The 23,560-nt window shown below is 41.5% G+C and overlaps 1 protein-coding gene across 1 annotated transcript; it reads left to right on the forward strand.

Annotated features, from left to right (window-relative positions):
- Nucleotides 1-859: 859 nt before the first annotated feature.
- Nucleotides 860-18,882, forward strand: LOC125120830 (spermatogenesis-associated protein 31D1-like). Its single transcript, XM_047769239.1, has 2 exons — nt 860-1,026; nt 15,213-18,882. The coding sequence occupies exons 1-2, from the start codon at nt 860-862 to the stop codon at nt 18,880-18,882; spliced, it is 3,837 nt and encodes a 1,278-aa protein (XP_047625195.1).
- Nucleotides 18,883-23,560: the final 4,678 nt, after the last annotated feature.

The following is a 23,560-nucleotide window of genomic DNA, read 5'->3' on the forward strand; positions in this document are numbered from 1 at the left end:
CCCTCTGGAGCTCTTATTGAGAAATAGATATTATGTGCCCCTTCCCCCTCAAAACCCATTTCCTCCATGATGAAGTTGGGGGAAAGGGGCTTTGCCTTCTGCCTCTTAGCTTAACCTTAGTGAAAATGTATAGCAGCCCCCACATCCCCCCTCAGTGAATGTTTTATATCCTTTAGAGAAATAGGGAAGACAGGTCTTCTATATCTAAAGAGGGTTAAGGACATGTATACTTTCTGAAAATGATGCTGAAGAAGAAACAAGAGATTAATCTTTATTCCGAATTTACCCACCAGAGGCTTTTCCAGATGGCTAAACCATGAATGACACTGTTTGGGCAGGGGTATTGCTGTCCTAGATCCTGGGCTGGTTGAGGTAGAGACCACAGATAGCATAGCAGCTGCTTAAGAATCTGTCATGTGGGTGATGTTAATGTGTCAGGGAAGTGCACTTTGAACTTGACATTGAGGTTTCCCTACTGGAAAGGCACCTTGGGGAAGTGGTTGCCCTTCTTGGGTGTTTCTTTAGGCTGCATGATTGACCTTCTTTTCTTTTTGCAGAGCAAAAGTACCACTCAGCTGTCAGTGGTAGGAATGTTGACAGGCACCCACCTACCTCTCAGAGTAAAATACAGCTAAAATACAGAGTAAGGAAAAGTTGCCTCAAAGTGAGTGGAAAAGTAAGAAAAAGTGAAGGGGAAAGAATGTTCTTGCTGGTGGAACCATCATGTCCATATTGTAACCCTGTCCTGCTCCCCCATTCATCAATCTGATCCAAGCACCACATCCTTGAGGCTGATAAGAGCATTGATACCAAAAAGGCATGGGGTGGGGGTGTCTTTGAGTAATGAAACAATATCTCCATGGATATCATCAAGCATGGCATCCCCCTCTTTGAGATAAATGATCTTAGTGCTTTCCTTCCATCTATGCTTGATGACAACATACAAGAGCTTGCCCTTGGTGTGTACAGTTCACCTGTCAGGACAGAGTTGCCACCTTTGATATTAACAGCCTTGTCAGAACCATGGTAGACCTTCCCCAGAATACCTGCTGCTCAGGAACTTGAAAGTCCTAGGCTATGCACTCAAGTTACATAGGGGCTCACCATGGACAACCTTTTTTTGGCCAAGACTGCACACAGACACCTATGCTTATGATGAGGTCTAGAGGGAAGGCAACTCCACTCATACAGACTGGGACTCAAAAATAGGGCGCCTATCTTAGCACTTGAGTTTTTTCCAGAAAGACTTGTGGATGCTGGGTGTTAAACGAATGAACAAACAAAAAAACTGAAATAGATGTCTACTATGGCCTTCTCACTATTTTTATCTTCTTTTTTTTCCCTTTTTCTTTTTTCTTTCTTTCTTTCTTTTTTTTTTTTTTTTGTCTTTTTAGGCCCACACCCTCGGCATATGGAAGTTCCCAGGCAAGGGGTCCAATTGGAGCTGCAGCTGCCAGACTACACCACAGCCACAGAATGTCAGATCCGAGCCACATCTGCGACCTACACCACAGCTCATGACAGCGCCAGATCCTCAACCCACTGAGTGAGGCCAGGGATCGAACCTGCATCCTTATGGATCCTAGTTAGATTCGTTTCTGCTGAGCCACAATGAGAACTCCTACTTTTATCTTCTTATCCAGAGTTAATGACATTGAACCTACAATATCTGAAGCTTATGATCACAGAAAAAAGGCAGATTCTGTAGAGGCCTGGGAGGGACAAAAGATGGGTTGGGGCCCAGGGTGGGGAACATGAGGAAATGAGGAAGCAGTGGAGGATTCTAACTCCATGTGGATAGACCTGCCAGTGACCCAGCCTCCCAGTTCCTACATCATCTCATCCTGGGGTCTTTTACTTCCATTCCAGTGCAGTCACTGCCACCTGGTAGAGCTTATTACTAAGAACACTTCTGCCACCTGGAATAACAGTCTGACATTCCACCCTTTGGCCTCATGCCCCCCGTCCTTCCAGCTTATATACCACTCATTACTTTTTCAACTTCAGGTCATTTTTCCATTCTTTTTTTTTTTTTCATGTTATGTATTTTTTTTTTCATGTTATTTATTTATTTATTTATTTTTTATTTTCCCACTGTACAGCAAGGGGGTCAGGTTATCCTTACATGTATACATTACAATTATATTTTTTCCCCCGCCCTTTCTTCTGTTGCAACATGAGTATCTAGACAAAGTTCTCAATGCTATTCAGCAGGATCTCCTTGTAAATCTATTCTAAGTTGTGTCTGATAAGCCCAAGCTCCCCATCCCTCCCACTCCCTCCCCCTCCCATCAGGCAGCCACAAGTCTCTTCTCCAAGTCCATGATTTTCTTTTCTGAGGAGATGTTCATTTGTGCTGGATATTAGATTCCATTTATAAGTGCCAAGTCCATTTATTCTTTATCTATCCACTGAGCTCTTGTTTTCCTTTTCTCCCTCTCCAGGGTAGACTGGATGGTCTATCTGGTAATTAACATTTAAAAAGCCCCACTACAAATGGGCCTCATCCAGTCTCCTTTAAACTTTCCCGTGTGGCAAAAATCCCTTATCTCTCTTTTTTTCAGAAATTCCTTCCTATAAGTAGCTGATCACTGCTGGATTAAATCTCACAAGTATACTGGTGACATGATAAACTCAGCCCCAGCATTACCTGGAAATAATTCATCCATTCCACAAATATTTATTCCATGCTTACTAACATGTGAACAAAACCAATGGAACTTAGATAGCTGTTTCCTTTGAACATTTTCTCTCCAGTGGTACTCAAATCTATTTAAAATATCCTCCACTTTTCTCAAATTTAGGCCATCTCCTCTTGCTTAGCAGATACGCCAAACCACCAAACACAGAGGAGCTAGAAGCTATGAAATGGGAACTTTCATCAAAAAACCTTCCAAAAAACCACTTTCCCATTCCTTTTTTCCTTCTCCCTGTTGTATGGAAAGAAGTTTCCTTCCCAACCTCAAAGGAATTATACGTCCTGAAATTTCCTTGTTAAGAGATAATTAAACTCTAGTCTTGATGGAATGAGCCAATGTGGGCAGATATTCTTTGGTTGCTTCCATGTCCTTATGAGTCATTCAACGTCTTTTATTTTTTTAAAGCTTATTTTTTTTTAACGGAAATGTTTAGACATGCACAAAAGCAGTAGAACAACGTAAGCTCTCATGTACCCCTCACCAGATTTTCACAATTATCATTTATCATGTGGTGCATCCCTTATTTTATATTATGATTTAAGTGTAAAAGCCCATTTAAACATCTTACCATCCATTTCTTGGACATATGCTCTGTGCCCATGTCAAAGCTCTCATATATATATATATATATATATATATATATATATATATATATATTTTTTTTTTTTTTTTGTCTTTTTTTTGGTCCATTTCTAGGGCCGCTTTCCACAGCATATGGAAGTTCCCAGGCTAGGGGTCTAATCCGAGCTGTAGATGCCGGCTTACACCAGAGCCACAGCAACGCGGGATCTGAGCCGCATCTGCGACCTACACCACAGCTCACAGAAATGCCAGATCCTTAACCCACTGAGCAAGGCCAGGGACCGAACCCGCAACCTCATGGTTCCTAGTCAGATTTGCTAACTACTGCGCCACGATGGGAACGCCTCATATTTCTTTTTTATAGTTACCACTTGTGGTACACATTTATTCACAACAGATGTGCACAGCACTGGTGTCAAAAAAACATTGTGCTTTAGAGGATCTGGAAATCAGTTCTGCTCTGCCTCTTAATCAACCCTGAGGAGTCATTTGACTGAATTCCTCCTTCAACTCCATCCAGGAAGTAATCTTTTAGAGTAAGTTCAGTGCATAATATTGCTGTCCCTTAATAACAAAGTAATTATGATATGCAAAAAGGATAGAAGTAGTAAGCTGTCCGTGTTGATAAAGACAATGGTATATGCATTTTCAAATATTTAAAAGAAAATATTTTTCCTGTCACAGTTAAAATGATCTATTTTGTTTCAAGGTAAACATAATGGATTACATTTTTCTTTTTTCCTGAAAGCCATTAAAAGTAAGAGCAGAGGAAAAGTTGCTCAATAGCATTAGCCCTCAGGGACTGTCAATCAAAGCTGCTATGAGATAACACTTCCCACACTCAAGGATGGCTAGAATCAAAAAGTCAGATTAAAACAAGTGTTGGTGAGAATGTGGAGAAACTAGAAAGATCACACACTGCTTGTGAGAATGAAAAATGGTGCAGCTGTTTTGGAAAATAGTCTGGCAGTGTCTCAAAAGGTTAAACATAGGGTTACCATATAACCCAGCAATACCACTTGTATGTATATACTTAAGAGAAATGAAAACATACATCCACACAAAAACTTGTAAACAAATGTTCATAACACTATTTTTCATAAGAGTTAAAACGTGGGAAAAAACCCAAATGTCCACTAACTGATGAATGGGTAGATAAAACACGGTATATCTACACACTGTAATATTTTTGGCATTGAAAAGCACTGATCCATGCTACAACGTGGATGAACCTTGAAAATGGTATGGTAAGTGAAAGAAGGCACTCACAAATGACCACCTATGATTCCATTCATATGAAATGTTGAATAGGGAAACCTAGAAAGGACAGAGGTAGGTTAGTGTTTGCTTAGAGATGAGGGATGAAGAGGGTAATTGTTAAAGGTTATGGGGTTTCTTTTGGAAGTCACAAAAATGTTTTAAAAATTGACTGTGGTGATGTACATGACTGTGAGTATACCAAAAAGAATGGTGGAATTACTTTAAATGAGTGAATTGTATGGTCTGTGAACTATATTTCAATAAAGCTGTTAAAGGATTTAAAAAGAATAAGCACTTGAGGATCACAAGAAGGAGAGAAGATATGATAAAGTATGTCAACACATTTATGGAAGATGGAAATCTGGTAAAGGAATGGTAACTGACTAGCAGAGCAGACAAAGTGCTGGCAAACAGATTCACACCAAAAAAATCTCAGAAGACAAATGACTTGGTGGTACTAGATAAGAAAGAAATTAGAGGTTCCATACTGTAAACATGTTGAATTTTTTGTTCTTTTTGTTTTGTACTGTATATAATTTTTAAAAGATTTTTTTTTTTTTTTTTTTGGTGGGGGTAGGGGAGCTGATGCTCTTCAGTATTTTGTAAACTCCTGTTAAAATGTGCCCAGGGTCCCAGGTAGACCTAAGGTAACTTAAAAAAATTTTTTTTTGTAATTAAACTATAGTTGATTTACAATGTGCCAGTTTCCACTGTACATCAAAGTGATCCAGATATAGATATATACACCTTCCTTATATTATCGTCCATCGTGTTCTGTTCCAAGAGCTTGGATATAGTTCCCTTTGCTATACAGTAGGATCTCACTGCTTAGCCATTCTATATATAATAGTTCGCACCTACTAACCCCAAACTCCCAGCCCATCCCACTCTCTCCCCTCTCCTCTTTGGACCACAAGTCTGTTCTGCATGTCTGTAGTCTGTTTCTGTTCTATAGATAGGTTCATTTGTGTCATATTTTAGATTCCACACATAAGTGATATCATATGGTATTTGTCTTTCCCTTTCTGACTTCACTTAGTACGAGAATATCTACCTGGATCCATGTTCCTGCAAATGGCATTTTTTTTTTAATGGATGAGCAGTATTCTATTATATATATCCATTTACCTGTTGATGGACATTTAGGTTTTTTCCATTCCTGGCTTTTGTGACTAGTGATGCTATGAACATAGGGGTGCATGTATCTTTTTGAATTGTAGCTGAAGTAACTTTTAAAGTTGGCATTACACACTTCTGCGCTCTGGGCATGGTGGTAGTAGTAGCTGAGGAATCAAAGACAGAAATCTCAAAGTTAGGTAAAATTCCAGACATCAGGCAGTGGTCCATTTTTTAAATGTATTTATTTGAAAAGTAATTAAACTTGTAGAAAAGTTGCATGAATGGTAAAACCATATACCATTTATCCAGACTTACCTATTAACATTTTGATCCATTTGAGATCTCTATACGCTCTGCTTTTTTGTCTCCTTCCCTTTTTGCCCCCCCATATATGTGACTTTATGCACATATATGTGAAAAATATGCATACATTCCTGAATATTTGAGAATGCATCTCATGCACCTTCTCCTTGAATATTCTAAGAAAAAGGAGATTCTCTTACATACAGTACAATTTTTTTTTTGTCTTTTGTTTTTTTAGGTCTGCACCTGCAGCATATGGAGGTTCCCAGGCTATGGGTCTAATCGGAGCTACAGCTTCCATCCTAGGCCAGAGCCTCAGCAACACCAGATCCAACCCGTGTCTGTGACCTACACCACAACTCATGGCAACGCTGGATCCTTAACCTACTGAACGAGGCCAGGGATCGAACCTGCAACCTAATGGTTCTAGTTGATTTAATTTCTGCTATGTCATGATGGGAATTCCAAGTACAGTTATTTATCTTCTTAAATAAATTTAACAATGGCATAAAATTTTTTTTAACTAATCTCCCATTTATATTCCATTTTTGTCAGTTTATTGAGTTTATCTGTGGCTTTTTATATTAAAAAAAAAATTACAGGAGTTCCCGGTGTGGTGCAATGGGATCAGCAGCATCTCTGGAGTACTGGGACATGGGTTCAACCCCTGGCCTGGTGCAGAGAGGGTTGTGGATCTGGCATTGCCACACATGTGTTGTAGATCTGATCCCGGGTCTGGGAAATCCATATGCTGGAAACGAAAAGAAAACCCTCCATTGCAGAATTCAGTGTAGAATCACATACTGCATTTAGTTATTATGTGTCTTTAGTCTCCTTTAATCTGGACAAGTGTTTCTCAGTCTTTGTTTTTTATGACAAGCCATTTTTTAAAAGAATATATTTGATGTTTTTTTTTTTTTCTTCTTTTTAGGTCTGCACCTTTGCCATATGGAAGTTCCCAGGCTAGGGGTCAAATCAGAGCTGCAGCTGCAGACCTATGCCACAGCCACAGCAATGCCAGTTCTGAGCCACATCTGCAATCCAACCTACACTGAAGCTGCAGAAGTCTGGATCTTTTAGCCTACAGCACTGGGCCATAAACTGATGAACTTCTGCAGTGGCCCAAGCCTTTGCAGTCGGACTCCTAACCCACTATGCCATGGTGAGAACTCCTGATGTGTCTTTTTTTTTTTTTTGTCTTTTTAGGGCCACACCCTCGGCATATGGAAGTTCCCAGGCTAAGGGTCAAATGGGAGCTGTAGCTGCTGGCCTACACCACAGCCACAGCCATAGCCACAGCAACTTGAGATCCAAGCCATGTCTGTGACCTACACCACAGCTCATAGCAATGCTGCATCCTTAATCCACTGAGTGAGTCCAGCGATCGAACCTGCACCCTCATGGATACTAGTCAGATTCATTTCCACTGAGCCACAAGGAGAACTCCCTGATAGGTCATTTTTATAATCCCTTCTCACCTGGAAATTTTTTGGTACTTATTTTGCTCAGACTTTAAAGGATGTTTTTATAGTTGTGAATCCTAAGGACCTTAGAGACAGTCAGAACCAGACTTTACATATATATATATATATATATATATATATATATAACAGAGATGCAAAAATATATGGAGGGATTTTTCTGAGCAGACACCCCTGCAGCCAAGGGAGAAGTGTATGTGAGATGGGGTGGACTTGAAGTGCACCTTCCTTTTGGGTAGAGACAATAGAGGCAGGAGAAGACAGGCAAAGAGAAGAGCAGTCATTACTAGTAAACCTTCCTCATACGGGAAGGAAAGAATTGGATATCTGGAATCAAGACTAATTTGTCAGAATCTATCAGGGAATGCAGGCAAGGAAAGAAAAGAAATGACACAGGGCTTAGTTTCAGCAGTTTAAAATCTAAGTAATGGAGCTATAACAGCTACAACTATGAAATGACTAGCTAGCATGGGGAGATTAAATAAATACATATATACCATGAACAAAAAATGATATTGTTTAAAAAGGCATAAAGAAAAAAATTAATATATGGCACAAATGAACCTATCTACAGAAAAGAAACAAACTCATGGATATGGAGAACAGACTTGTGGTTACCGAGGGCGAGGGGGAGGGGGAGAGAGTGGGATGGACTGGGAATTTGGGGTTAGTAGATGAGAACGATTCCATTTGGAGTAGACAAGCAATGAAATCCTGTTGTATGGCACAGAGAACTACATCTAGCCACTTGTGATGGAACATGATGGAAGATAATGTGAGAAAAAAATATATATATGCGTGTGTGTGTATATATATATATATATGTACGTATATATCTATGACTGGGTCATTTTACTGTATAGCAGAAATTGACAGAACATTGTAAATCACCTATAATAGAAAAAATAAAAATCTTAAAAAAATTTAAAATGTTGGTGGAGAGAAAGGATTTGGCAGAAGAAAGAGAGACCAGCAGGATGAGAAACTGTATGGGCAGAGGAGGCTAGATAGAACCCTAAGGGGCTGAATAGCCTAAGAAGAATTTGGGGGGAAAAAGAATTACTGATGGTTTTTTGAAGCTGTTTGCCATGGGCTTATGGGTCTGCCATACCCTTGTTTTCCCTTCTGGTTATGCATCTTGTTCACTGGTACAGGCTACTCTGCACTCATGCTTTTGGTGAATGTGTATTCTTCTGAGAAGATATGGCAGGGAAGGCTGCTGCGGAGTGTATTTCTGGCTTCATACAGGTAAAAACACATGTATGAGGGGAAGCTGTAGTTGAGGGCAGAGGAGACCTTGGAGGTGTAAACCCTGTGCCATAGCAGAATTTTAAATATTATGAGGGGTCCAAAGGGCTATCAACAAGTAGAAGGGTCTCAGGTAATGTCTGGGTAACAGGTGGAACAAATAGAAAATTTCACTAAGGAAAATATGTATGTGAATGTGTGGGTCAAAAGGTAGGTTAGAGGTGTCTAAGGGCCCTGGAGGGATGGATGGATCTTCCAGGTTGGATGGTGGGGGAAGGATTATGGGTTCTTCTCTCTGTGTTGTCCCTTCCCCCACCCAAGAACCTTTGCTGTTTACCTTAAACCTCTGTGATGTGGGCCTAGAACTCTTAGTGTAGAATGCGCACTCTGAATGCCCAACTGCCTGATGTGGCAACGCACTTCTGATGGTTTGGTCTTTGTCTGAGGAGACTTATTGTACCATGGCTGAGCTCCAACTCAGTTTCCTAGGTTTTCCCATCCTTGCCTTTGTGTGTGGGGTGGGGCTCTTTCTTCTATCACTGTGCTACCTAGAAAGAAATACATGTTTCCCAGTATTTTGGAAACAGAGAGACATCAATCAGGTCAGTAAACCAGAGTCTTTCAAAGATATTAAATCTTGGAGTTCCCGTCATGGCTCAGCAGTAACGAACCCGACTGGTATCCATGAGGATGCAGGTTTGATCCCTGGCCTTGCTCAGTGGGTTTAGGATCCTGCCTTGCTGTGGCTGTGACATACGTAGGCCTGCAGGTTACAGCTCTGATTCGACTCCTGGCCCAGGAACTTCATATGCCATGGATGCTGCCATAAAAAGACACACACACACAAAGATATTAATCTTTCTTTTCAAATAGATGCATTCAGTGCTATCAGTTTCCCTCTTAAGTACTGTTTTTTTTTTCTGCATCTCACACATTTTGACAAGTTGTATTTTAATTTTCACTTAATTTAAAATATTTTTTTCTCTTGAGAGTTCTTCCCTGACCCATGTGTTAGTTGTATGTTAGTCACACTCCAAATATTATGGCATTTCCAGCTATCTTTCTGTAATTGATTTCTAGTTTAATTCCATTATAGTCTGAAAATATACTTTGTTTGATTTCTATTTTATATGTTTAAGGTGTGTTTGTGGTCTATTTTGGTCAGTGTTCCATGTGTGCTTGAGAAGAATGTGTATTCTGCTACTGGATGAAGCAGTCTATATATATCAATTAGATCAAGTTGATTGATGGTGCTGTTTAGGTCAAATACATCCTTAATGATTTTCTGTTTGCTAAATCTGTCCCTTTCTGATAGAGGGGTGTCAAAATCTCCAAAAGTAGCAGTGGGTTCATCTAATTCTCCTTGCAGTTGGACCAGTTTTTGCCTCACACACTCTGTTGTTAGATTGTATACATGTTAAGTAATGTTGTGTCTTCTTGGAGAATTGAGCCTTTTGTTGTTATGTAATGCCCCTATTTATCCCTGTAACTTTTCTTGTTCTGAAGTCTCCCTTGTCTAAAATTAATACAGTGACTTCTGCTTTCTTTCATCTCTATTAGCATAGTATAGTTTCCTCTTTCCCTTTACTTTTATTCTATTTGTATCTTTATATTTAAAGTGGGTGTTTGGTAGACAGCATATAATTGGATCCTGTTTTAATCACTGAAAGTCTTTTAATTGGTGAATTTAGGCCACTTATATTTAGCAATATTTTATACCATGTCTGTTTACTATTTATTATATGTATTCTTTTTTTTCTTCCCCTCCTTGTTCAACTTTTCTGGTTCTTAAACAAGCATTTTATATGATTCCAGTTTCTCTCTTAGCATATAAAGTATCCTTCTGTCTTTCCTTTTTTTTTTTTATGACTGCACCTGTGGCACATGGAAATTCCTGGGCCGTGGATCCATCTCTCACCTCCACAGCGACCTGAGCCACTGTAGTCAGATTCTTAACCCACTATGCCACAGGAAATGGCAAGTAAATATGCCAGGAAATGCTCAAGTAAAATATCTTTCTTTCTTTTTTTTCTTTTCTTTTTCTTTTTTTTTTTTTTCCTTTCCTAGGGCCGCTTCCCACAGGATATGGAGGTTCCCAGGCTAGGGGTCCCATCGGAGCTGTAGCCACTGGCCTACACCAGAGCCACAGCAACGCGGGATCCGCACCCTGTCTGTGACTTACACCACAGCTCACGGCAACGCTGGATCCTTAAACCACTGAGCAAGGCCAGGGATCGAACCTGCAGCCTCATGGTTCCTAGTCAGATTTGTTAACCACTGCGCCACGCCTGGAACTCCTAAAGTATCTTTCTTTAAAGAAAATATATCAGGAGTTCCCGTAGTGGTACAGTAAAGACGAATCTGACTAGGAACCATGAGGTTGCAGATTCGATCTCTGGCCTTGTTCAGTGGGTTAAGGATCTAATGTAGCTGTGATCTGTGGTGTTGGTTGTAGACGCAGCTTGGATCCTGCATTGCTGTGGTGTAGGCCGGCAGCTGAGGCTCTGATTGGACCCCTAGCCTCTGAATCTCCATATGCCGTGGGTGGTGCCTAAAAAAAAAAACAAAAAAAACCCCGACTTTTTCAGTGGATGCCCTAGAATTCATAATCTGCATTTACAACTAATCTAAGTCTGCTTTCATATAAAATTATACCACTTCATAGGTAGTGCAGATACCTTTATAACAGAGTTCCCAGAATATCCCTGTAACACTGATGTCTTTTATTTCACATTTCCATATACTATAATTATCCAATAAGTTATTATTTAGTATTATTAGATCAATTCAGAAAAAAAAAATTAAAGTTTTGTTTTACCTTCACTATTCCTTCTCTTCCCTTCCTTTATGTAGATTGAAGCACTTCTTTTAATGTTTATTCCAGGGACGATCTGCTGCTGCTCATGAGTTTCTCAGGCTTTATTTGTCTGAAAAAGTTTTTATTTCTCTTTCACCTTTTTTTGAGGGGGAGGGGCTGCACCCACAGTTCCAGGGCCGGGAATGGAACCCATGCTGCAGTTGCAACCTGTGCCATAGCTGCAGCAACGCCAGATCTTTAACCTACTGTGCCACATGGAAATTTCCTCCCTTTCACTTTTAAATGATAATTTCACTAGATATAAAGTTCTTGGGTGGTGAGTTTTTTTCTTTCAACACTTTAAATATTTCACTCTATTCTCTTCTTGCATGGCTTGTAATGAGAAGCCCATAATTCTTATCCTTGTTTCTCTAGAGTTTAGGATACTTATTTTCCTATGAATTCTTTCAAGATTTTATCTTTCAGGTTCCAACAGTTATAATAAAATATGTCCAGGTATAGACTTTCTTAGTATTTATACTGCTTGGAGTTCTCTGAGCTTCCATAATCTATGGTTAACCTGTCATTAATTTTAGAATATTATAGGCCCTTATTGCTTCAAATATTTCTTCTGCTCTATTTGCTCTTCTCCTTTTGGTATTTTAATTACATGTATATTATGCATTTTGAAACTGTCTCAGAGTTCTTGGATATTCTGGGTTTAAATTTTTAAAAAATTCTTTTTCTCTTTACATTTAAGTTTGGAAAGTTTCCACTGACATATATTCAAACTCACTTATTTTTCTCTGGCTATAGGCAATGTACAAATGAGCCAATTAAAAGCATTTTTCATTTCTGTTGCAGTGTTTTGGTTTCCAATGTTTCTTTTTGATTCTTTCTTCAAGTTTCCCTCTCTCTGTTTATTGCTCATCTGTTATTGCATATTTCTCCTTTTCCCATTAGAGCCCTTAACATATAATGATGGTTATTTTAGATTCCATGTATGCTAATTCAAAAACCTGTGTTATATCTGAATGTAGATGCAATGCTTGCTTTGTCTATTCAGATTGCTTTTTCTTGTCTTTTATCTTATACTGTAATTTTTTTTTGAAAGCCAGATATAATGTATTCGGTAATGAAAACTGAAGTAAATAGACCACAAGAAGTTTTATGTTAATCTGGCTAGGTGTTGGTTGTGTTTAATATTTACTGTAGCTATATGCATCAGAGAATTCAATTACCTATAGTGTCCCTATTTTAATCTCCCCTGGTGTCATCAGGTTTCCCTAAATCCCCTCCTTACATAGAATCTTTGCCTGGCAGCTCTTTCAGCTATGATTTTGTTGCCATACTGGAGCCCAGTTGATATGGTAGTAAGGTGTTGGGGGAGGGCACATGATTAAATCTGACTTTCAGTGGGCCTGTGTCCCTGGGCCATGGTGCTCACAAGTGTTTCTATGCCTTTTCTCTTTCTGTTCACATTTTAGAAGAGACAAGAAGGCTAGAGAGTTGGATAATTTCCCTTCTCTAGGGTGAGATAAGGCTCTGGTAGTCTTTTCTTCTGTTGAGTTAACTTTTGTTATGGGGAACATTCAGGGGATATTTCAAAACGTTCTTGAAATTGTTACCTTTCTTCTCATTCCATACTCTTCCACCAGAAGCATAAGTTTTTCATGGCTCTTCACTGTGAAAACCTGGTGGGACTTCTATAGGTGAAACCCATGAATAGGTAAAGGCCCCTCTAAGATAATGACCCTAGAATTTTCTCACTCTCATTGTAGCCCACACACATCCTCTAGCAATTTGTCAAAGTGTTTTTTTGTTTCTACCAACTTATGGCTCCAGTGGCTTCTGTTCTAGGAAAGCTGGTCTCCTTAACTGTGATTCTCTGTATTCTCCCTCTATGAAGATTTTTGGAGTGATTTGCCCTGTGGCCTTAATTCTTAAATGCTCCAAGAAAAGTCATTGATTTTCAGTTGGTTCAGATTTTGCTCCTTCTTAAAGACTGGAATGATGACTCACTCCTAAGCTCTTTAAATGGACCCAAAAGTTGCCTCTCAGAGAAGGCTTATTTACATTCTTGTTCCCCTGCCCACATTTCCCAGAGTTTAATTGGGTCATAGAGACACATAAGATAGGAAATTTGAAGAGAGGATAGAACATTATAGTCCAGGAAGGACTAGGGGTTCAGGGAGGACTAAGGTTGCCATATGAAACTCACAAACCATCTGAGTGTTCAGAGGATTCCAGGATAAAATTGCAAACAGTAATTTCATGGCCCTGGGATGGGTGATTTAGAGAGTTTTTGGGTCTCCGCAGGAGAACAAAATTCCCCAACACTTGATCATGAGTCACATTCTCATGTCAGGCATCACTTGGCCAAGACTTCCTTTGTGTTGAGTGAATCAGGGCAGTAGTACTGAGCTTCTGAGATCCTTTGAGCAGAGGTAGGATCTAGGGTCCATCAGAGGGACACAGACATTACTCTTGGCCTCAGATTCTATGCCCTTCTTGAGCAGATGATTTCTGACTGAGAAAACCAAGTGTGCCCCTCATAGACAAAATCCTTCTTTGTGTTTTTCAAAGAAAACATTGAAAATATTTTAAAACTTTAAAGTAGATCAAAGGAAGTTAGACAATGTTATATTAATTAAAATTGTCATATTATTCATGGATAATGAATATCTGAGTTTCCTAAAGAGGTGCGAGAGAAATGAGTCCCAGCCTTTCATTCTTTTCTTTTGGTTCTCAGCATCAAGGCAGAGCCAAGAGGAGAAGGAAGGGTAGAATATTGAAAGGTAAGGTCCTGCCTATTCCATCCAGCTCTCCTAGAGTGACCCTTCCTGCCTCTTCCATGTGCATGATTTCTGAGGATGTCAGTTGCTAGATACAGTTCCTCTCAGAAACCAAGCACTCCCAGAGGAGAGGCTCATTGGAAGGCAGTCAGAGCCTGGGACACTTCTCAGATTCCCTGCCCTGCCCATCACTGGGCATGAAGCAGTGAGGGACCTGGGCAATGGGTGCTTCCCAACAGGTGGCCATGTGAGATGTCAAGAGTCAGAACTACTGTGTCCTGAATCTGTAAAAGTCCTTTGACTTCTTGGATGATCAGATTCCTCTTTGAGGTAAATAACCATTGACCTATGTTCCTCAAAAAGTGGTTCTGAATATCACATGGGGGAATACATATCAAAGCCCTTTGTGAATGATAAAGCAACATACATATTTCAGCCTTGTTATCATTATCATTGACCATGTGGTCTTGTATCCTAATTCTTGGGGCTCTCCAAGTCCAACCCACCAAGGGTACCACTAGAAGACATTCTAGTCAGCCTCCTATAAGGTATCTTTGCTTTTACCTTCATCACTCTCCTGGTTTCCTAGGTTGGAGAGCTTGCCAGAGCGAAGTAGAGGACGCAAGGAAGGTGCTTTCTCTTCTGCAAAGGTGACTGAACATTACTTTCTTTCCTGTACCCCTCTTTTTAGTGGAGCCTGAATATCTAGGGCCTCAGTGAAGGCTGGGATTGACAGGGGAGGAAAAAAATCTTCAGATTTAGAATGCAAAAGCACTGGGGAGAGGGATAAAATATATATTGTGAGATGAAGGAAGTAGAAAAATGTGAAAGGATAATATACTTGGGCAGTCATACTTTTGCCAGACATACCAGGGGTCTTAGTTTGTTCTGGTCCTGGTTGCATCTTTGTACTTCCTGTTTCCTGCAGCTCCCTGGGCCAGCATGATGATACCACCCGATTTCGTCAACTGTTGTGTCCAGACACCTCCTGTGAGGTATGTAATAATGCATCTGCTGAGGTCAGTCGACTGCTGTTCCCAGAGGCCCTGGGAGATGCTACTTCCTCTGTGTCCCCTTTGGCTTCTACAGCTCCTGTGACTGACTCATCCTTTATTCAATCTAAATCAATTTCCATCTTATCAAAGCCTGTTCTGGAGAAGTCATCTTCAGATAGCCCTGATGGGTTTTCTACTTGTGTTCCAACAATCAGAGGCACTGAGCACTCAGGTCTGTCATCTTCAGACTTCTCCTGGTGGAAAGCTCATGTCAACAAGATGTTCCTGCCCACATTACCACACTCTGATATTCAGCAAGAGCATGTACCTGTCCATCTACCAGAGACCTGTCTCTGTAGAGACTCTGTTACCAAAGACATGGAAGCCAGTAGCCATTCTTTCCTTGGCCTTAACATTCAGGCACTTATGAAAAGACAAATAAAAAAGAGAATGGCTTTCCAGAGTTTAGAGAAGAAAGAAAAGGAAGAGGGACCATTTTCAAAACAAATGTGGTCAGAATACCAAAGGACATCTTCAAGGAATTCGTTGAAGTCACTTGATATACAGGACACTGTAGATCCCCAAACTGACTCAAACGTTGAAAGCAAATCAGAGCAGCTGCACATTTGTCAGCAGCTCCTATATGTCAAGACTTTGGGGGGAGACTTGCAACAGAAATATAGCCAGCTCTTCTGGGGTCTTCCTTCTTTGCACAGTGAGTCCCTAGTGGCTACTCTTCTGGTTTCTAGTAGTAGTTCCCCACTAGAGTCTCACTTTGTCCTATTCAATGGAGTTTGTAATGGATCTTCAGTCAAAATGCATGATCAAGAATCTCCACCACATCTTCATTCCCATCCCCTCCCCCTTCCCCATGTACATCCACAAGCCTTGCCTCAAACTAAACGTAAATCCAAGCCCCTTCCTTTCACTCAAGTCCAGCCCCAGGTCAACCTTCAATCCCGACTCCCAATCCTGCCATCTTCACCTCCATCCCAGATTAGGGACTGTGGAGTGTCTTTCCATAGATTACAGAATGAATCAGACCTTCATATTGCAACTGAAAATCAACACCTGGAATGGCACGTGTTACAAAAACAGCAAGAAAGTTTGTGGGGTTTAGTTCCTATGCTCCACAAATCTCAAGAAGCCACTTGTCCTCGAGCTCTTAATCTCCCATTGGTCAACCAGTCGTCCCATGCCTGTGTACCAGTCTCCATCATTCCTGACCATTTTCATATCACCAGTGAACCCCAAGAGAAATCGGAGCTTCATGTTCCAAGGAGGCTAATTCCACGCTGGTGTCTCCAAGCCTGTAGGAATCTAGAGTCTCTAGCATTGATGGAACCTCAGCATAAATTAATAGAAGAATCTCAACAGAGAGGCAGACATGTTCACTTACAACTCTCTGAGCTTAATGGCCAGCATAGCAAAGATCTAGGGATGACTGAATTAGGTCTCCCAGGAAGTTTCCAGGAAAGAGTCCCAACAAAGTTTCAGCTAAGGGATGACATGAGGAAGAATCTTGGTTATATCCTAGAGAAGAGCCCAGAAGACAGACCACAAGGGGCCTCAGAATGCTACCTAGTGCAGGGTCTGAGGCCTGCCTTGGGGACACAAAGTAACTGTGTGTGTCATTCAAGGAATCACTCAAGTTATGAACTGTTAAATGTCTCACGGAAGGACATAGATCGGAACCAAATAAAAACCATTCTTAGATTACATGTAAGCACAAAGTCTTGGCAGATCAGTGCAGGTAGGATTCCTGTAGGTGTGTGTCGTTCATGGCTGGCTGAGGACAATACTTTGCCTCCTTCTAGAAGTTCCCAGACCAATATGGAGGATGCAAATTCAGAAAACACAAAAGTAGCTAGGGCCTATTGCCAAACTAGCACTCTAGAGCTTTCTTTTCTCAATCCCAATACCCGAAAGGTGCTAGAAGCCCATATTTTAAGGTTTCGTGTGACTCAGAGATGGGGCCTACCCCTCAAGGTTCTTGAATCCATAAAATTCTATATGTTGAGAGAAGCTAAAACATGGCCTCTTCCCCAATTTGACTTTCCCTCCTCAACCACCCATGTTTCTGGGGCGGATTCTAAAACTGAGATTTCCAAGCCCCTTGAAGGAAGCTCTACAACTTCTCAGGGGAAGAAGATGAGAACTACAAATTCAGTCCCTATGCTGGCTCATCCTCTCTCCGTTATCTCATCTGTGGGCAATGAAGGACAGGGGGCCCCGCAACCATCACACTCTGATTTCCACCAAAAGCTTACAGAAGATGTCCGGACAACTGATCGTGGCAGACAGGCGTTTCAGTCCATCACACACCGAAACAAAGACAAAGTGGGTCAGAGTGAAACTCTAGTAGACAACAGATGCAGCCCAGAGGTGCCCAGAAGGCAAAGTGGGGATGGACATGAGCCAAGGAATAAGAATGTGTACTCCAGTGACAGAGTAGAAATGATTCAGGTCCAAAAGATGGTGGAGAAGAATTTAGAACATTCTTTCATGTCCAACAGGTCCAGAGAGATATTCAAGGCCAATGAGCTCTGTGCCCTTAAATCACAATCTTGTGACATTTCAACAACCAGAAAGGTGGAAAACTCACAAAGGACAAATGTCAAAATGAATAAAGTAGGAAATACCCTGACCACTCAATGTCCCTCACCAAAAACATCTGTCCGTCAAGATTCTAAACTATCAGTCCTTGAAAAACAGCTCCTTACTGAGTTAAAGTTTAAATTAGAGAGTCAGGAGCACAGCCAGGCTCAGTGCTGTCCCACTGACGTGCCCCTGACTTCACATAGCTTGCCTTCCAAGTTGTCACTGACTCATGCCCAGGGTATCTCCACTGGGGCCATGGCAGCTTCCCAAGTGCCACGTGTCCGCTTAGAGAACAGTGGGGTCAGTATGGAGCAGTGGCAGGATCCCTCTAAGCATGCCTTATGGATGTGCCAGGACAACAATTTCCCATCCACTGCAAAGAGAGTGAGCCCTCTAGGCTCCAAAGCAGGAGAATACAGAAGTGAAGATTCAGAATTAGGGACATCTAAAACCAGAAAGAAGAGCCATCCTATTGAGGACAGAGAATTAAAGGACACTTTCCCATCTTGGTCACAGGATGAACAGCTTCCTCCTGAAAGTTACTTCAGAAAAAAGATGAGGCAGTTTTTTCAGTGGATCGATTCTAAGAGAAAAATCAAAGCCCAGGGAAGTCCCCAACAAAAAGCCAAATTCAAGTCCACCTTTGTGCAGCACCAAGCCTCAGTTGAGAGTGCTTCTGGCTTTGTGAGTTATGGGCCTCCTGAAGCTCAGGAGCTCATGATGGCCATTGGGAAGATCCTAGAGGAGAAACTGGCATGTATGTTGGAATCTGAGGCCTCAGAATTCAGGCAGCACAAGAAAGAGCTGCAGACCCAGAGGGAGTCTGACAAGGGACATGCCTCCAACTGTAGGGCTGTCTTAGACCCACAGCAAAAGGGATGGGCAAGTACCAAGTCTTCAAACCAAGAAGCTGTTTCTGCTGACCAGAGCTGTCTCACAAGTGTTAGACAAAACAGAGACAGGATCACACAGCCCCAGAAAGTTGCGGCCTTTGAGAACTAGATATTATGCCAGAGTCAACCCCCTTCCCTGTCCTCCAGGGAAATTGGAGGCCTCACCTGTGTGCATCAAGACCCTTGATGCCAGATCTCACCTGCATGCATCAAGACCCATGATTCCAAGCCCCTCTGGCCAATCTCAACCCTGATGAAGGCACTGTGTTCAGAGATTTGAGTCTTCTGTTCAAACAGAAATCACTTCTCCAGCGTTTCCAGGGAGAAAAAATGTCCCCAAAGAACTCGTCCAGTCCTTGGTGAGAAAACCTCCCAGTTTTCATGGTAACACATCCTCTGATAAGAACAATCTTTTTTTCTTTTTTTTTAAAAGTGCACTCGATAATGTTTATTCTCCTCAATAAATGTTTCTTCTAATAGAAAAACATTAGTGGTCTCTGTGTATTGCACCAGGGGCATGTGCTTTGGATATCCTGGGACTTGTGTGTAGGAAAAGGAAGGAGTAGTTCAGCTCATACTTATTTCCTCTCTTGGCTTCTGAAAGATGACCAGTTCCTTGCAGAGAGCCTGACAGTGGCCTTCTCAGTTTTATCCTGGGGTCCTCATTTGATCCTGTTCAGATGTCCCTACCTAAAAAACCTCATTTTTCTACAAAAAGTTTGCTCTAAAATCTTCCTAGACTTTCCAAAGTGAGAAAACCCTTAAAGTCCAGAACTTGCTTGAAACTCTCTTTGTATCTACTCTCCAACTATCCTGAACTATATACAGCTATAGGGTGGGGTGAGCTATTCTGGCCTCATATAGCCAGAATTCACCCTTGTTACCTCAGAAAGTTTAGGAAAGTATTTAGGCTCTGAGGTTAGTGGAAAAGAGTAATCTTTCTTTTAGATTTTTTGGTGAGGAATAAATATCACCTGCTCCTAAGGGCCGTTCTATCCCTCATAAAGTTTGTGAGGAGTTCCCATTGTGGCACAGCAGAAATGAATCTGACTAGTATCCATGAGAATGTGGTTTCCATCCTTGGCCTCACTCAGTGGGTCGGGGATCTGGCATTGCCATGAGCTGTGATGTAGGTGGTAGACATGGCTTGGATTCTGTGTTGCTGTGGCTGTGGTGTAGGCTGGCAGCTGTAGCTCCGATTCAAACCCTAGCCTGGGAACTTCCATGTGCCTCAGGTGTGGCCCTAAAAAGCAAAAAATAAAAAATAATGAATGAAGTTTGTGGTAATGGGCCAGGTTCCCCACCCCCTACCTTACCATAATGAAAATGGGTAGAAGTTCACCCTTTCCCATTCCTCTACTCTTACTGGATCAGTAGGTAAGACCAAATTTGCAGTTCTGAAAAGGATGAGGGATATAAATATTTTCCTGAAAACAGTGACTTACTTTCACTTAGAAAAAGTTGCTGATTCCAGAGTATCTCACAGGTGGGCAGCTATTAAGTGGGTGTGTATGGACAGGTTTTGTGACTGTGGACACTGGGTTGGCCAGGCAGGGTCTAGGAACTGGGTGGGTCTGGCTGAAGAATGTTACACAGGGAGTGTTAATCTGGAAGATACATTTTGAACTCAACAATGAAGTCTCCCTGCTTGTGAGAGTAACTCGAGGAAGAGCTGTGCCTCAAGGAAATTCCTTCAGGATACCTAGCTTGAGAGCATTATTGCAAGACCAAGAGCTCCCGTGGCCATCACTTGCAGGAATGGTCATCAGGAAGCCACCCAGAATTCTGGGTAGGGAAACAGAGGGTAAGGAAAACACAATGGTAGAGTGAGTGGGAAAGGAAGAAAAAATGAGGGAGAGAATGAGATCATTATCACCACTCATGATCTCACGCTGCCCATCCACTGTACTCAACAATACTCTACCTATGCCTTTAGTACCTGTTGGAGAATAATTAGGGATTTGTAGACTACAACAATACCATTTTAGTATAATAGTACACAGGATAGTCTTTGAGAATGAAGAGAGTTATCTCTGGGATGTTGTCAGAGATTTGTCCTCCTATTCAGTGCCTGCCTCCTAGTCATGCTACATTTTTTCACCAAGGTTACAGTAATTTAGGGGTGTATTTGTTATCTATTGCTGTATGACAGACACACCCAAATGTAGTGGCTTAAAAAAAGCACATATTTAATATGTCACAGTTTTTGTGGGTCAGAAATATAAGCAAGGTTTACTTGAGTTCTCTGCCTTTGAAGTCTCTCATGAGGCTGCAATTAAGGTGTCAGCTGGGGCTGGATCTCATGTGAAGGCTCAGCTGTGGAAGGACCAACTTCTGCACTCACCTATACAACTTCTGGCAGAATGAAGTTCTTAAGGGCTATTGGACTGAGATCGTCAATTCTTTGCTGGCTGTTAACTAGGGTTGACTGCAGTCTACATTTAGTTTCTCTACATGTGGCCCTCTCTAACATGGCAGCTTGTTTCGTGAATACCAGGAGATAGTCTCCTAGCAAGACAGAAGTCATGACCTTTTGTAAACTAATAGTAGAAATGATATTCCATCACCTTTTCCTTATTCTATTAGAAGTAAATCACTAAGTCTGGCCTACACTTCAAGGAAGAGATAACTACACAAGGGTGTAAATATCAGGAGTGGGGAATCACTGGAAACTTCTTAGAAGTCTTCCTAGCACAACCATTTCTTCTTAGATGCCCTACTCAGTTAACTGAAGCAGAAGTGGCCTGGAGTTCCCATTGTGCCTCACCAGGTTAAGAACCTGACTAGTATGTGTGAGGATGAGGGTTAGATCCCTGACCTTGCTCAGTGGGTTAAGGATCTGGAGTGACACCAAACTGCAGTGTAGGTCACAGATGTGATTCAAATCTGGTGTTGCTGTGGCTGTGACATAGGCTGGCAACTGCAGCTCCAATTTGACCCCTAGCCTGGGAACGTCCATATGCCCTAAAAAAAAAAGAAAAAAAAAGTGGTCAGAGGTGTCAAGTGGATCTTTGTCCTCAACCACATCCATATCATCAAGATCAAAGCTGTTTGGAGTTCCCTGGTGGCGAAGCAGTTAAGGATGCGGAGTTGCAAACAAAGCTCTTTAATGGCCAAGTGGAGTTGGAATGGCAGCTGGTAAGAAAAACGTCATCCAAAGAAGGAGGTAAAGGTGGTGTGGGGTCACTGTGAATAATTAAGTGAAAGGAGGCCTTAGAACCACCTAACTCATTGCTTTGGCTGTGGTGCAGGCCAGCAGCTATGGCTCCTATTCAACCCCTAGCCTGGGAACTTCCATATGACACACTGGTGTGGCCCTAAAAAGAGAGAGAGAGAGAGAAAAAAAAAAAAGAACCATCTGACTAACCAGTGCCAGTTTTCAGACTTGGGAGAGAGAAAAAATTAGGTGCAATATAGTTCCTCCTGCCTCCTCTAGTCTCTCCACTTTGCCCTAGTTTTCAGACCATAAGGCTAAAGAGGCAAACTTGGTGACAGCCAAGAGACAGCCATGGTTACAGAGGAAGCATACTCTACAGATAGCAAGGTTCAATTTCTACTCTTATCAATGTATTTAATATAGCATCATTTCAAATTTTATTCACACAGCTGGAACATCAAGGAAAATGACTCACCCAATTGGTGGAAAAGCCAACAGAAGCAAACAGAGCATTCAATTCCCATTCTGGGATGTTTTCTATGTGCCCATGGCCCATGGACTTTTAACTAAGGGAGAGGTGGTGGTTTAAAGGCTGAGTTACTGGCTTGGGGTCACATAACAAGCCATACCTGGTGCCCAGATATTTGCTTCCATTCAGAGAAACATTCCATGAATCGATGAGACTGAATTTGCACATTCAGAACACCTATTAAGTGACCTGTTGAAATGAGGTGGCAGCATCATCCAGGAATGATGTCACATTCTTGTTCTGTTTCTGTTCTTGTTCTTTTTCCTTTTGCCCAGACTCCTGTTCTTATGGTACAGGCCCATGGTAGGGCTGTCATAAAAAGCAGGAAAGTGTATTAGCTGAAAAATGATTGGAGAGATTAGGATCAGTTTCTCTACAAAAAGATTTTATGTGCTTGTGTGTCCACAAGCATGGATCACCGTGTTGGGGAACTTCAGGAGGGGGTCTCATTTACATGGTATTTTGTGGTGTCTAAAGAAAGTAACTGCGATAGTAACTCCAACACTGCCTGAAAATAATCCATTCATTCTTTGCAGGTTTACCAGGTACTCAGCCCTTGGGACATACCAGTGAAGGAAACAAAGCTCCCTGTCATGGTGGAGCTTATATGATTTTTTTCTTAGTCAATCCTCTTGTCTAAGTCCTCAAAACTATTTCACTCTCCTACACCTCCTTGCTCGTCAAGCATATGTGCTGGACCACCACAGGGAAATGACAAGTCATCAGATGGGAAATTTTCATTATAAAAACTTCAAAACAACAAAAAAACCAAAACATTCTTCAAAACAACAACAAACCCCATTCTTTCCACGTCTCTTCTTACTATATTAAAAGGTTTCCCTCAGATGCTTTCCCTCAGATCCTCCCACACTGTCATTTGTCCTTGCATTCCAACTCATAATACATTTCACAATGTGTGGAGCATATCCGGGAACACGTAGGCCACATTTACGTCATCACAGCTACTCATAAACTACAAGAGAAAAGGAAGTGGGAGGGATTTATACACGGAAGACCGACCCAGGGCGTTCTGGGGGCGGGGCCACGCTCAGGGGCGGAGCCTGAGAGCCCGTGGCATTTGGCTGTTTAATGGCGACGGAG

The sequence above is a fragment of the Phacochoerus africanus genome, chromosome 2, assembly GCF_016906955.1.
Source record: "Phacochoerus africanus isolate WHEZ1 chromosome 2, ROS_Pafr_v1, whole genome shotgun sequence".
In the NCBI taxonomy this organism is placed as follows: domain Eukaryota; kingdom Metazoa; phylum Chordata; class Mammalia; order Artiodactyla; family Suidae; genus Phacochoerus; species Phacochoerus africanus.

Coding starts and splice junctions, on each gene's coding strand:
- LOC125120830 (XM_047769239.1), top strand. CDS start 860: ATGGATATCATCAAGCATGGCATCCCCCTCTTTGAGATAAATGATCTT. Junction 1,027..15,212: donor ACAGCCTTGTCAGAACCATG/GTAGACCTTCCC, acceptor TGTTTCCTGCAG/CTCCCTGGGCCAGCATGATG.